The sequence below is a fragment of the Lineus longissimus genome, chromosome 4, assembly GCF_910592395.1.
Source record: "Lineus longissimus chromosome 4, tnLinLong1.2, whole genome shotgun sequence".
NCBI lineage: Eukaryota > Metazoa > Nemertea > Pilidiophora > Heteronemertea > Lineidae > Lineus > Lineus longissimus.
In genome coordinates this window covers 5,834,251-5,848,881 of record NC_088311.1, presented here as the reverse complement: position 1 = coordinate 5,848,881, position 14,631 = coordinate 5,834,251, and the positions used below count along the sequence as shown (strand labels likewise).

Here is a 14,631-nt window from a genome sequence, read left to right as displayed (position 1 = left end):
AAATACCAGCTACATGTGTTCCCAAAGACAGTAGGTTGTTCTCCAACAAGGGCGAGATCTTGGCTATTCAGGGTGTCTCAAATGACTAACGGATCTTTCGTTCCCCGTCTTAAGCATAGATCAAAGACAATGTCACAGCGAAGAGAATTAGTTGTTGGTGGACAATCTTCTGTGTAATAATGTCACCAGGATTATGTCTTATGATATTCCTGGACCGATCACAACGCAGTTTGGGTACCGCTTCACCTCACTGCCATATGTAAAATGAACCGGCGACAATGTCGCCGCCAAGAGAACGGGACGTTGGACAGTCTTCTGTACTAAATTGTCCCCGGGATCATGTCCTGATAATGATAATGATCTTTCCTGCTGAGTTCGGAGGCTGTTTCCCCTTTCTTTGATAATCATGGCGTAGTTGTAAGGTGCCATAAACGCCATTGACGCCACACGCGTTCTTTACAAGTGACATAGGCCGGGCTGGACAGAGAGGAGGTGTCAGAAACTCTAGTCCCATTGATAACCTTGTACAATACTCAAGGTACAATACTCTTGATATTTATAACACCACTAGGGAAAGACTGGACTAAGATTTAGGCTTGATTATAATCAGCTGATAATTGAAAAGTTTATGTCGCGTGTAAAACATGTACGAAATGACCCGCCCATGATTGCTGACCCTATCGAAATCCGTGTCCGCTTCAACGACCCGGTGTAGCAGTTTTAATTGTCCCCTGGACAAAATTACCTTCGCTTTTGTGTGCTTATTGCGACGGAAAGGTATGGTTCTACAGAGCCCCAAGACCCCATATCAATACCTCTGAGATTGATAGCACATGATAGATTCTTTTTTCTCCGGGATAGACTATCTTAGGCCACATTTTCCTATCTCATCGGCCCGTGTTCAACAGCCAAATTATCCATTTCGCCATGGCGATTAAGGCTTTCTCGAAAATGAACTGCTACCTTCGGCAGAAATCTTTTACCGTATTTTTTTCCAGATAAAACCATTTTTTCTGTGGTGTGACCAACATCGGACCCCCTGGACTAGAGTTGTCAGTATAACCAGTCCGGTCCGGTTGTGATGTGTTTATCACAACGCGAGAGTTGTCACATCATGATTGTTACACTTGTCTTCGGGCCGACGGCTCCGCTTGGGTATAAAGAACCGGACTCGAAAGGAATGAAGCATATTCTATTCGTCGAGTCTTGGAGAATGTTTCCACAGGGATTACCTACTCAAACTCAAAGTTATCAAATGGAACGGTGATCCGAGGCCATTTGTCAGCGTGATTGCGATAGAATGTGACTAGCGCCGAGGACAGGATTAAGACGTTGCAGACGGACTGAACTCACAAGTTTATGTACGGGAATGGAGGTCGGTACTCCAGTGGCAGTGGCTGGTATTTGGCACTTTTGGAATGGTCATCTTTATCTATTGTGGATTTCATTTGTGCCAAGCACTGGAGACGCGCTACTTTCGATCGACGACATTTAGACAGACGGAATGATCATCATTTGTCGGGGACAACATCAGGACAACACACAAAAGGCCTTTGGCAGGGCTACGTAAAATGTATTTGCTCATGGATACAGAGGTGGAAACTGGTAATGGTATGCCTTTTCAATTGTGGTTTACGGTATCTGAGTAATAGGCCTATATTTTTAATACATAATATAGCTTTTTTGAATTTACACCGATTGTACCTTGGTTGTTCATGTCTTCAAATCGTTCATTATCAGTGGGTTGACAACGGCCTTTTTGGATTCTGTGGTTATTTGGCACTAGTGGAATAGTCAGTTAACTAGATTTTGATTATCCATTCATGCCAACTTAATCACACTATCCAGTTTCAACTTTAGATTCAAGATCCTCAACACGTTGATATCGGTTGTGACAATGTCTGGAGCTGTTCCGCCAAATGCGTTTGAGCACATTTTACCGAGAAATGACGGACAAACCAACTCGAACTAGTATTTGGCACATGTGGAATGGCCATCTAAAGCTGATGTGGATTTCACACGTGCCTCGCACTGGGATCTGGTCATTGCATCAACCATCTTGGACAGGGGACAACTCATTGACTTTCTCGCGTTTGAATGAGTGTGTCTTCGAGGAACCGAAAACGCGGATATCGTTCACCAAGCGTGTTTTTTACGCAAAATACGGGAAGACGCCGGGACGCTGCGAGTCGGAAACGCGGACAGTTCGCCGACGTACCCTTTGGTGTTGCTGGAGACTGCATGCAGAGGGGAAAACAACTTTACAGGATGTGTCACCTGAAAAGCCACCTTGTCTGATTTCCGAAAGAAAATATACAACTGGGACTAGTATTTGGCACATGTGGAATGGCCATCTAAAGCTGATGTGGATTTCACACGTGCCTCGCACTATGGTCTGGTTAAAACATCACTCACCCAAATGGACAACCATAGTGTCGGTACGTAAGGGCTGTCGTTGGGAGATTGTCTTTGTATGTTCCGGTGTCTTCGGAGACAGAACGAAGACGGAAGATCTGGCAGTACCACTGTAGATAAGTGCTGTGTGGGAGTATTGAAATAACAAGGTGCCTAGTGATACCTGGGAGAAATGTTACAACTAAAACCTGCGTCAACCACCTTTGACCGGGGACAACCCATTTACCATTACTGCGTTTGCATGGTCATTTGTCATCGGGGGAGACGCCGCCGGGTTTGGCCGAAGACGCGGATGGTTTGCAAGGCGTGTTTTTTGTGTTACTGGAGATTGAATACGGAATATGGACAGGACGAGTCTGACGCTTAGGAGATTTTACAACTAGAACTAGTATTTGGCACATGTGGAATGGCCATCTAAAGCTGATGTGGATTTCACACGTGCCTCGCACTGGTTTCTGGTCATTGCATCAACCATCATGGACAGGGGACAACTCATTGCCATTATCGCGTTTGAATGAGAGTGTGTCTTCGAGGAACCGAAAACGCGGATATCGTTCACCAAGCGTGTTTTTTACGCAAAATACGGGAAGACGCCGGGACGCTGCTGGTCGGAAACGCGGACAGTTCGCCGACGTGCCTTCTGGTGTTGCTTGAGATTGCATGCAGAGGGGGAAACAACTTTACACGATGTGTCACCTGAAAAGCCACCATGTCTGATATCCGAGAGAAAATATACAACTGGGACTAGTATTTGGCACATGTGGAATGGCCATCTAAAGCTGATGTGGATTTCACACGTGCCTCGCACTATGGTCTGGTGATATCATCAAAGAGTCTAGCCTAATGATGTGCAATAACGAATCATGAAGAAATACAAAGGATATTGATTTTTGTGATTATTTGGCATTTGTGGAATGGTCAGTCAATTGTACATGATTATCCATTAATGCTAATTAAATCACGACAAATCATGACGTCAGAGGGACAAGAGACGGGGATAAGTAGGGTGGGGTTTTCGTCACACCTAACTATTGAAAACAAAATGTGTCAAAGAAAGTTTATTTTCAAAACCCAACGGAGATAAAACCATACACAGGACAAGTAAAAAATATATACAGGTACTTCACATAATCGTACGGTACTATTAAATACTTATAAATATGGGCTACAAAATTTGAAAGTACATACACTGTATATCAAATTGGACGGTTTCTAATAGAAGTTATAGGACACAAAACTCAGATTAATATAAACTATGACTGTGTTCATCATTGGCTTGAGCAGCGAACCGATTTGTTTCCGCATCGGTTGGGTCTGAAATGGGCATTTCAGCTTTAAGACGAATAACACCACAGAGATAGACTCCCGAGACAGCTCGGTTTCGTCGTTCATTCTTCCTAATGGAGGGGAATGAGGCCGATTCTTCCACTGCCTCCGGAGTGTATAAAGACAAGGAAGACTTAGGCCCTAGTTTAACATCCGATACAATAAAGTAGTAACTGAACGGCATATTCTGATTCACTTCCGAGGAGCTTTTTCGGGTGAGGGATGACATGCCGCCGAGTGACACGGCGCCGCACACACTCACATGTCTTTAACAACCCAATTTCCGTGGATACTCCACTGGGTCGAAGTCTAGTCTATGTTTTATCCAATAAACCATTATAGGGCTCATGAAGATACGACGTGATTTTGGCACAGTATTCCAGGGCTGACTTTTATAGCGGCGTCACAACCACCGTCCTGCTTACTTGGTCTTATGATATGTAGTGCTGATGTACTGGCGTACTTTGACACTTCTCTAAGAAATCTACGAACTGCATCCAACTGAAAGGAAATCACATATACTAAATGATACTATCTGGAAGTGGTAATTTACTCATGTATTCATTCATTCGTCCGTAACAGAAGACAATTGTTGAAACTGTGTAAGGAAAAGGTTACAAATTCTAGGCTTGTTTGCTCCATCTTAGTGATCCTAACCTTAGCTGACCAAGGGCCCTATAGTCCAACCTCTCAACAATCTCATCAAGGACCGCCTCGCTTAGCTGGACACCGTTCATCCTGGCGACATCTTTCACCTGCAAAACGAAGTTTGAAATTTGCTTACCAATCGGGTATTCCAAATGTAAAAAAGAAACTTTACTACAATACATTCTGAGGTGTGCATCTGCATGCAACCAGACCCTTTTACATCTTTGTGTGATGAAGATGCTATTTTTCGTGGTAAAGATAGGAAAAGATCTTCGACTATACATGTATTGCCTGGATGGCTCAATAGCCCCCCCCCCGTCCTTAAGAGGCGGGCCCTACTTATACAAAAATCCTTGTCTAGCATTATTAACCAAAAGGAATATTTACCTCATAGGCTTGAAGCGTACCCTTGCCGTGTTTGTCAGCTGCTATGAATGCATCTCTCAGTCTCTCGGGATCGAATGGTCTTTCTTTGAGGTTTTCCTCAAGGTATCGCATCAGCTTTGCATCATGCCGGGCGTGGTGGGGTGGCATGTCCCTGAAATAGGTAATGGTTGAACACTATCAAGCGGGGACGGGGCGCCAGGACATGATCCTAGCTGTGTGGAAGACAGAGGAGCCTGCATGGTGCCACTGAGTTGACTGAGCAGGGTTGCCCTATGATGACTATAAAATCTCTTATGTGTTTATCAGTTTGCACTCAGGTTATTCCCGCCATTCTAAACTATTCCTGGCTCCTCTTTTGAGATCATTGAGGTCGTTTCCATGACAACGCACATGCCCCATCTCGGTAGAGATAACTAACAGTCTTGTGAATGGCTAGGTACTACGTTCTTTTCAAAGTGACCAATCACGAATGAGCTTGGTCACGTGGTGACGCGCTACAGATGTAGCGTGATTCTGCACTTGGGGAAAGTCAAGCAAGCCAGTAACATCTTTTTGTCTCTCTCTCTGAGGCCCCAAGTCGGGATTCTCTCAGAATTCAGGATTAACTCGTAACGTAGTTGTGAAGTGCTGGAACGGTAGGTTACATGTCAGCTGACATATAACCCTTTATTCTGCGGAATTCAGATGGAGTAATAAATACGTATAAGAGAGATACAGGCTATGTGTTTCTCATCATCTGATCATGTTTCTCTGCTGAGACTTCATTCACCATCGTTCTCGGAGACGGTTTCATCACGCCGGAGTATTTCAGTTACAACAGGGAAACCTCCCAATATAACAGTTACATGAAGAGTGAGCTTGATCAGTTAAAAGTCATACCTGTGATGTTGCGACCTGGGTGATTGCGAAACTGGAGACATACTATGAGGCGTCTGTTTGGGAGACTTGGTGATTGCAGATTGGATGAAGTTGAGGAGCTTCGTGTAGTCCAGTTTGCCCTGCTCGTGGACGAACATTGAGACAAGCAATCTCAGGATGGGGTACTTGAGCTTCAGCTGTAACGAAAGACAAAGTTTTATTTTATTTTTTCGCTATAAAGCCAACAATTATTTCCCAACCATTACTAGACTCCCAAGGCAGTTTATTAGCGCTCATTGCTTCGGGGAGGGGAAACCAGCCGATCACCTGCACATTTCAGTGCTCTGAGAAAATCATTAAAACATCAGACCTCTATCAATCGAAGTGAAAATAAAGGAAAGACTTACCCCGAACCTGTCAATTACGTCCACCATGTCGGTAAAGGGTATATACCCACTCCTGGACCGATCAAGCTGACGCAATTCATCGTAGATCTTTCGCAGGAGACGCGGCTCAAACAGACGCAGACGATCATGTAAATATTCCGCCAGCTTCGTCTGCTCAGAGTCCTTGAGGGTGAAAGGCGCGTCTGGGATATCGCTCTCGCGCGGGAGGAGCTCGATGAGGTGCTGGAGCTCAGCCGGTAGCTCGGGTAACAGTCCGGGGGCCTCGCCTAACGACAGAGAAGAAAGCATATCTTTTGATACCCCGAATTATAAATATTTTGGCGTCATAGATTCGTTCATAATTAACAAGAGGTCCAAGGGCCTGTCGCTTGGCTGCGGATTAATCAGTTCACATCACACTATGATTGATCGTTTACGGTGATAAATTCTCCTTCAATCAACCGTACTTCATCAGAATCATCGAAATATTGCATTATAAACTTACCCAGTATCGGCGCCACACCCGTATTCGGAGCAGCCTTCAACCCAGCGGCCAGAAACTTCACCAACAACTCATACTGGACGTGGTCGGGCATTTTCCGATCCACAAATAGAGAGGCCATGAGACGAACTGCTTCTGGCGGTAGCTCAATCTTGAAAGTAAGGTTTATATCCTTTGAACGGGGCTTTATAATGAGGCAAAATAATTAACCGACGACAAGGACACTAACCTCTAGTCTTTCGTAATTTCAACGTCATTAATGTTTGACGTGCAGAAACAAGCCTATTATTTTAGATGACGTCTCTAGGCTGATTTTGTTCATGGAAATATTTTCTTCATCATTCCTGAGATCCATTTATTTTCATATGTACCTACTGATGATTAGTGCCTATTTTGACTAATCATTGAAAAGACGAAGTTTAAACAAACGGAAGGAAAAGTCAGTGAGCCTATGCACAGGCGAGTAATTTTAGACTTAGCCATGCTTTATTAAGCCTAATCAGGCCTAGAAGCCGGATCATGGCAAACAAGACGTCAGAATACGTAGGCTATTAAACGCAGGCCCTTTATATGCCTGCTAGGTCGCTAATTCCTTTATATCCTTTATATCACAAGCAAGACAAAATTCAATTCTAGTCGTTCCTCACCTGGAATTGCTGCAAAACGTGTCTGGCGTCATTAAAATGTATGCACCCAGAATTCCCTTTATCAAACTGCGACAAGTTCAGATAGATCTCCTTCAAGTGGTCCACATTGATGTACCGCAGCTGCCCATGGAGGTACTCCAGGAGGACCCTGCGCTCATTTTCTAACAAAACGATGGGGTCTTTCGGGAGACCACCCTGGGCGGGGATGAGGCGGAGCAGTGGACGCAATTCCGGGACGTGTAGGATGTGGGGCTCCAATTGGTGGGCGTCAATTTTAGGACCGGAGAAGGGCATGTCCATCATCATGTTCATCATCTTGGGCGACGCCTGGAGACACGATGCGAGGAAGCGAAGGAACCTGGCGTATTCGATCTTGCCCTGGATCTTGGGGGTCAGGAAGAGAGAGGCGATCAGCTGCATTATCTCGGATGGGATGGTGATCTGAAGAAGAGAAAAGGTGAATGAGATTTGATCCTGAAAGCCACAATCATGAGAAAAAAGGGAGATTCTGAGACTGCTAGCCATTTCACCACCAAAAAAGGTGTTGGCGTTACGTGTTATAGGATATTGTCCACGTTTCTAATAATATTTCGATACGCCCTTAAACTGCAAAGTCTGCGATTTTCGTCATACAACCGACAGAATTCACAGGGTTGCGTCGACAACCTACGAGATAACCACAGACGAAAATGATTTCGATGTCGTCGCCGTTTGACGTAATTCGCCGCATGTGTCTTCGGCATTTTGCTGACAAGACACACGGAAAGTTTGGAATGACTGGGTGTCACCAAACGACTGAGTCGGTGCATAGTACGTTGGTGACAACAGCCATGCCATTACTTACATTAGATTGGTCCAAAGCCCGGCGAAGATCAGTCAATGGTATCGCACCAGTTCTCTGCTTATCCATAAATGCGACAGTATTATAGACATCCATCAATCTCTGCGGGTCCATCTTTCCTAAAATCCCTTGGAGGTAGTCCTGCATCTTTGCCTGTTCGGGAACTTGGAGGTAGATGGGGTACCTGGGTAGCTCACTATTCTTGGGGAGCAGTTTGATCAGCGTCTGGAGCTCGTTGGGGATGGGAAGCATACCGCGAGGCGTGGGATGAGAATCTGGCGGATGATGGTGCGGAGACTCAACAGCGGCACTGATGAAGGAGAGAAGTTTCTTGAAATCTGCTTCACCTGGGAGTCGTGGCGGGATGAACATGGATGCAAGGAGTCTCAGCAAGGGTTTAGGCAAATAGACCTGGAAAAGGAAGGCATAGCATGATCATCTAGAGTTGATCTAATCGAGACATGATATCATTACGCTCGTTACACAAAACTACATCGAGACCAAGTTGGAGAATATTTCTAAGTCCCCAAGGGATTCTTTGAAGGCCTCGGACAATGGCCGGCACAATCGTCCAGGACCAAAAATATTCGGTCATCACGCCGCCTGAACTCCCATGTCACTCCCATGATGTCCTGGGTCAAACCTACCAGATTTCTGGTGAAGGCCCTGTCGATGTCTGGGAAGCTTGCAGTGCCGGTCTGGTACCTATCACACTTGAGCAACTCCTCGTGAATGCCCCTCAACCTGTCCCCACTCACATCACCTAACATCGGGTGCAAATGCTTCATGATCAACGCCTTCTCTTTCTCCTTCAACTGCATTGCGCTATTCGGTAAGCCAGTGTCGAACCGGGGCAAGAGACCGACCAAGTTGTCCAACTCGGCCGGGACGTGAGGACGAGGTGTTGAAGGCATGTTGTCAGGTTTGCTTGGTGGAAGATTTCCCCCGGGAACGCAGCTGCTTAGGAAAGTCAGGAAGCGCTTGTAGTCGACGTGACCGGGGAGTGTTGGAGCGACCACCAGTGCTCCCAGGAGCTGCTGGATGTCTGTTGGTACGTATAGCTGAAATGATGACAACAGAGTTTCATGTGAAATCTCAAGAGTTAAGGATTCTCTTCGATTCAAAGAAACGTGCCGTGGTACAAAAACGAAATGAATACGTAGTGTCTTGGCAGTGTCTTGGTAGCGACAACAAAGTAACTGGCTGTCTTACACTAGTTACCTGAAACGTCATTCTTGGCGTCTGGCCGCCCCCCCCCCCCCCTCCCCTCCGCTCGTAATCTCAGAAAGGTATCTGAACTTACCCCTCTTTTCTCAGCCGCAGCCAACAGATCGCTTAAGGTGACCGTCCCCAATGAATGCACATCAATCCGCTTGACCGCATCATACACATCCTTCAGCATCGTCTGCGTGTCAGGATCCTGGTAGACCTCCTCCAAATATTTCCTAATTTGTTCCTTCTCGAACTCATTGATGAAAAGCGGTTTGTCCGGTAGGTGGCCGCTTCTGGGCAGTCTCTGGAGCACCATGTAGATCTCTGGTGGCAGAGGAGGTACAGGGTTCATTGAGAGCTCTGGAATGGTCGGCGGGTTGGGCAGGGCAAGCCCTATGAACGTGAGCAGCTTCCTGAAGTCAATGCTTTGTTTGTACTGGGGATGGATGAACTGGGAGGCGAGGAGTTGGAGGATGTCTGGCGGAAGGTTAATCTGCAATAGAAGAACAACGAGCTGAAACACCTTTCGTGATGAGAGAACAACTGGTGTGCATTCAACGTACGAGTTGAATGGACATCTTATAGTTACTGTTACTAACATAGAAAAGACTTGTTTGGCGTGTCCGTACACTGACGTCGTGAGTGATTTCTTACCCCCTTCCTCTCGAGAGCCTGTCGCACTGTCAAGAATGGTATCACACCCATCATCTTATTATCCTGGTTGGACAAATCCTTGTAAACGGATGTAATCTTCAATGGGTCAATATTACTGATCAAGGACTTCAGAACATGTAATAATGCCTCTTTCTCCTCTCTTATGAGGTGCATAATCTCGCTTGGTAAGCCAGCCGGGGGCATACGGCTCAGAAGGTTCTGGAGACTCAGTGGGAGGGTGTTGTTGGCCGAGGGCTCCACGAACAATCTCGGTGGTGGAAGACGTTTTCCGTCGTCGTTCATCTCGATTGGCGGCATTTCGCCTTTCTGGGCGTAGCTGAGGAACATCATTAGCTTCTTGAAGTCCACTCTGCCGGGGATTTTGTGAGCGACGAAATGAGATGCTAGAAGACGGACGATTTCTTGTGAGAGTCGGAGCTAAAAAAGAAGAGGAATAATGAAACACGGGTTGTTTGCGGGTGTTCTTCTACTATTTAACTATTTAAAAGAGACCAACGTCAGGATTTCCAACAAGCTCTTTCCATTGATCACTGTTGATTAGCTATACGAAATTCCTCTTGTACATACATCAACTTGAGAAAACGATTCACAGTAGAGACTCATATTGAGTTTAAGCCCTGGTGACAAGACCTGATTGTGACAAGACCTGATTGCTCGCTCTAGTGAATTACTTACCCTCTGTCGGCTGAATACCTTGACCACTTCATCAAACCTCAATGCCCCCAATGTATTCTTATCGCTCAAAGAAAGTTCGTTATACATCTCCTCCAAGTCTTTTGGATCGGCAGTCTGCAGGGCCTCATGAACATGCTTCAGCAATGCGACCTTCTCGGACTCCCGGAGAAGCAGAGGTGTCCCAGGGAGATCGCGGTATTTCGGGAGCTGACCAAGAACGTTCTGGAGCTCCATCGGCGGCTGTGGAGGTAGGATGTTTTGCTCTGATTTGGCCAGAGGGTCGTTTGAACCGGGGATTCTGTGGGCTTCTTCCATGAACTGCATGAGGTCTCGGTACCTGAATTCGCCCGGGCTCCTCTTTGAGACGAATTGGGACGCTGCGAGTCTCATCACGGCCGGATGGATGGCAATCTAAAAAGGAACCATGAGAGGTCATTATTCCGTTTGGAGCACGGTGGTTTGGGAATGTGTTGTGATAAATTTGGAGTGAAATGTCTCTTTGTCATACGAAGCTGAACTTACCCTTCTTCTGTCCAGAGCTTGTTTCAGGCACTTGAAAGGAACACATCCAAGCACCTCCTTGTCATTCTGCGCCAACTCGGAATATATTTCCCTCAGTTCCTGGGTCGGAATGTCACTTAATAACTGTCCGATGATATTCCTTAGGAGATGTCTCTCCTGTTCTCGGAGCATCGTGGGCTCGTGCGGCAAGTCGGAATGGCGGGGAAGGAAGCGGAACAACCGCATTATATCGTCTGGAAGTGGTGGATATCCTGGGACATCGCTGTCGTGGATGTCTGGCTCGATACTTGTGGCATTGACCATGAAGTCGACCATTCCGTCCAGGTTAACCGAGTCTGGCATGGCTGAGGACATAAACATTGCGCCGACCAGTCGGACTAACTGAGGAGGAATCAGAATCTGGAAAAGAAGTTGTATGTCTCTGTTAGATATCGCGCTGTTTTCGGCGCATGAGAAACGTTGGAGGTCTTTGCCTTTCAGAGACTAGGGACGAAGTAACAATCACAACGTCAAATGTTATCAAGCAACAACCAGACGGGCTGTCGTCCGTAATACGATATGTTTCTCCAGTCAACTGTGTTGGCCATGTATATGCTGTCGTTGGAGTGGGGTTAGGGAGTGGAGCTATCATTGCCGAGGAACTGCTGGTAACCTTTCTACTTGATGGGACAAGTTTGTGTTCTTTGTGACAATATGATGATGATTAGAGGATGTCACTTCGATGAGATGAACGAACATACCATGTTCCTCGTGAGCGCCATGCTCATCTCATGGACAGCCGCAACTCCGGACTTATGCATCAAGTCCCTACGGAGTTCCTGCAGAATGTGCGGCTTGACTCGCTTCAAGTGGTTGTTCAGCTCCTTCATCACAATGCCTTTCTCGTGCTCTGATAGGGAGATGGGCAGCGCGGGCATCGTCCCGTCCACTGGCAGCCGGCGGTAGAGTTCCTCGATGTCGTTCGAGGGGGCTGGTCTCTGCCGCATACGCAGGGGCTCCCGTGGTAGTGGCGAGTTGATGGGTGGCAGGACTGGCATGTTGCTCAGGTTGTATGGTTTGATGTCGATCTCCTGAATTTAGAAGTTGTGAATAACGATGAAGATGTTGTTATTCTACAAGGGAAATCCGTCGTGTGGGCAAAGAAAGGCACATACCACTGAGGTTGACAAGTAACAAATTCGGATGTCAGGTATACCATCAGATTTTACTTACATTTTCCCTGGGAAGATATGCCGTCCTGCCATAAGGCGAGTCTCTCTCCGGGAAGCCGCTGCTGGAAGTATGAGAGGACCAGAGCAGGTTGAGAACTACATGTATTGTGAGACAGTCGAATCGATGTAAACTTGTTGTAAGTTACTTTCATCGAACTGATTGATATGAAAATATTAACGGGATGCAAGATTTCGTCAAGCGTCGAACATCGTCTGATGTGCTTGTCAAAGTTTGGGTAATGTGTGGGTAATGTGTCCCGAGAATGTCTTTCCTTGGTTGTGATCCTTGGTTGTGACACTGGTGAATCTGGCTGGCTAGCATGATTGTATTAAGACTGGGTAGGATGAGGTATAGGGCGAGGGGCGTAATAAAAGCATGACCACAGGTGAAATGATCAAGTAGAACTTACGTTTCTTCGAGGACTTTGACGAGCCTCCCATTGACCAGCTTGGTGCGGAGTCTGGGGGACTCAATCATCTTGCTCAATGACTAGAGGTTGCGATCTGCAAGAGACAAGAGGGCTAAATTTCCACCAATCTGTTGTTCGTATGAAGTGAAAGTGTACAGACTTGATATGAGTTCAAGAAATGTTATCGGTTCAAGATTGGCAGCTCAAGAGGCTATATATGTTTTGATGTCGTCTCGGTATGTGCAGTGTTTATACTTCACCGGCCGATGACCCGTCGGCCAATCGCTGAATTATCATGGGACTGATATTTGAGTATAGGCCAGAGAGCAAAACACAAACGTCCTGTTCCAAAAGACGGTAGGTTATGTGCTGAGGTTAAATTAAGCCTACAAAATATGGCACCTCTTCGCAGAGTACGTGTGAGATATCGCAATTGAAATATCATAAAGATCATGTTTGCGAATGTTAAACGTTTGAGTGAGTTTAAATGGAAATATTATAGGATTATATTGAATGAGATACGTGCGCGGGGTGTATTTTGATCTTTATGAGAATGTGATGGCAGATTAGGGTCAAGTACATTGTGCGACCAGTGTAAAAGGGAATGATGCCCCAGGAAAAATGTTTCCACGGAGCAGAATTCCCACGTACGTTTTCAATCTTAGGTCGATGGTCTCTGGAGCAATGCACGTTCATCTCGGTGTCCACGAATAGAAGGTTGGGAGACTTTCTTCAGCGGAATACTAATTCTTAATACTGAACCTCAACCTCACTCAATGGCGGCATTTATAGCATAACGGTTTTCGGACAATGGGGGCTTTGTCGCATGGAAACGCGGTGGTCAAATTTCAAACTTCATTTACAGAAACAAAGGCATATAACCGCGTAATTTTTCATACCTCTAAAAGAGTTGCGATATCAAATTCACTTAAGAGTTACATTATCAAATTCACTTACCAATTGGTGAAATTGTTCCGGCTGCTGTTTTCTGTATCATGTCTACATTTCTACATTTCCATGAGAAATAGGCATAAAGCCAGGCTTTATTGACAACAAGCCTGTGCAGTAGGCCTATGGGCTACTTGTCAAATGCCTATAGCATTAGGCCAGTATAGATTTAAACTTCTAATCAACCGTCGCCAATATACAAGTTAAATTATGCAAAACAATCACTTAAAATTTTACTTGAACTCTTACATAACGACTCTTTCGGGTCATTTCTCTATTTCATTGACAGACCATTAAGTCTGTTGTTGTAAGGGCCTTATTGAGTGACAAAATATACATAAATTCAACTGTGCCGTGATATCGGGATTGGATTAGCTGAATTAGTATTGCGCTTGATATAAGCCCAAATAGCAGTACAGTTGACTTTGTTGTCGGCCGGCCACAGTAATGATGGTTAAGAAACTAAAGCGGCTGGCATGGCCTATAGTATCCGTTTGTTGTCACAAACAGCATGAACTACAGTAGAATCTCCCTATTAAGGACACCCTGGGGACTGACAAGTGCTGTCCTTTATATAGAGGTGTCCCAATTAGAATTAAGTCAAATTGAATGGAAACACCCAATTTGGGACCAAAACTAGTGTCCTTAATAGAGAGGTGTCCGCTAAGGTTCTACTGTTCTCTATGAAAGACACACCTAGGACTGACAAATGCTGTCCTTTAGATTAGATATTATTCCGGACGCATGGTGACACTATCTACTGAAATTGTCGCAACATCTTTCACTTACCTGTCTCGAAACGACTCGAAACGGACAACACAGAAAACACCTATATGACAAGGAAACTCATAAAAAAATGTCCTCAAAGGCTTCCCCGAGCTCGATCAAAGATTGTATTAATATTTGCTCTCGTGCATATAGTATTATCATAGTCAACACTCGTGGTAAATCATTGTACTGAGCTTCGG

At 45.6% G+C, this 14,631-nt stretch overlaps 1 protein-coding gene across 3 annotated transcripts; it reads right to left on the bottom strand.

Annotated features, from left to right (window-relative positions):
* Positions 1-3,330: 3,330 nt before the first annotated feature.
* On the bottom strand, positions 3,331-14,631 carry LOC135486431 (uncharacterized). Of its 3 annotated transcripts, none has more exons than XM_064769213.1 (17): positions 14,453-14,631; positions 12,716-12,809; positions 12,307-12,364; positions 11,835-12,164; positions 11,095-11,493; positions 10,573-10,983; positions 9,877-10,314; positions 9,314-9,715; positions 8,658-9,071; positions 8,014-8,421; positions 7,170-7,610; positions 6,526-6,673; positions 6,042-6,307; positions 5,656-5,831; positions 4,777-4,927; positions 4,399-4,496; positions 3,331-4,242 (listed from the first exon to the last, which is right to left on the bottom strand). In XM_064769213.1, exons 2-17 carry the CDS (start codon positions 12,781-12,783, stop codon positions 4,173-4,175), a joined length of 4,278 nt encoding a protein of 1,425 aa, XP_064625283.1. In that variant the 5' UTR covers positions 12,784-12,809; positions 14,453-14,631; the 3' UTR covers positions 3,331-4,172. The 3 variants fall into 3 exon arrangements, with proteins under 3 accessions (XP_064625283.1, XP_064625282.1, XP_064625281.1); XM_064769212.1 differs by lacking the exon at positions 14,453-14,631 and adding an exon at positions 12,971-12,988 and having other exon boundaries at positions 12,307-12,367; XM_064769211.1 differs by having other exon boundaries at positions 3,332-4,242; positions 12,307-12,367.

Coding starts and splice junctions, on each gene's coding strand:
- LOC135486431 (XM_064769211.1), bottom strand. CDS start 12,783: ATGATTGAGTCCCCCAGACTCCGCACCAAGCTGGTCAATGGGAGGCTC. Junction 11,494..11,834: donor TGGCGCTCACGAGGAACATG/GTATGTTCGTTC, acceptor CTTCTTTTCCAG/ATTCTGATTCCTCCTCAGTT. Junction 10,315..10,572: donor AGGTATTCAGCCGACAGAGG/GTAAGTAATTCA, acceptor CTTCTTTTTTAG/CTCCGACTCTCACAAGAAAT.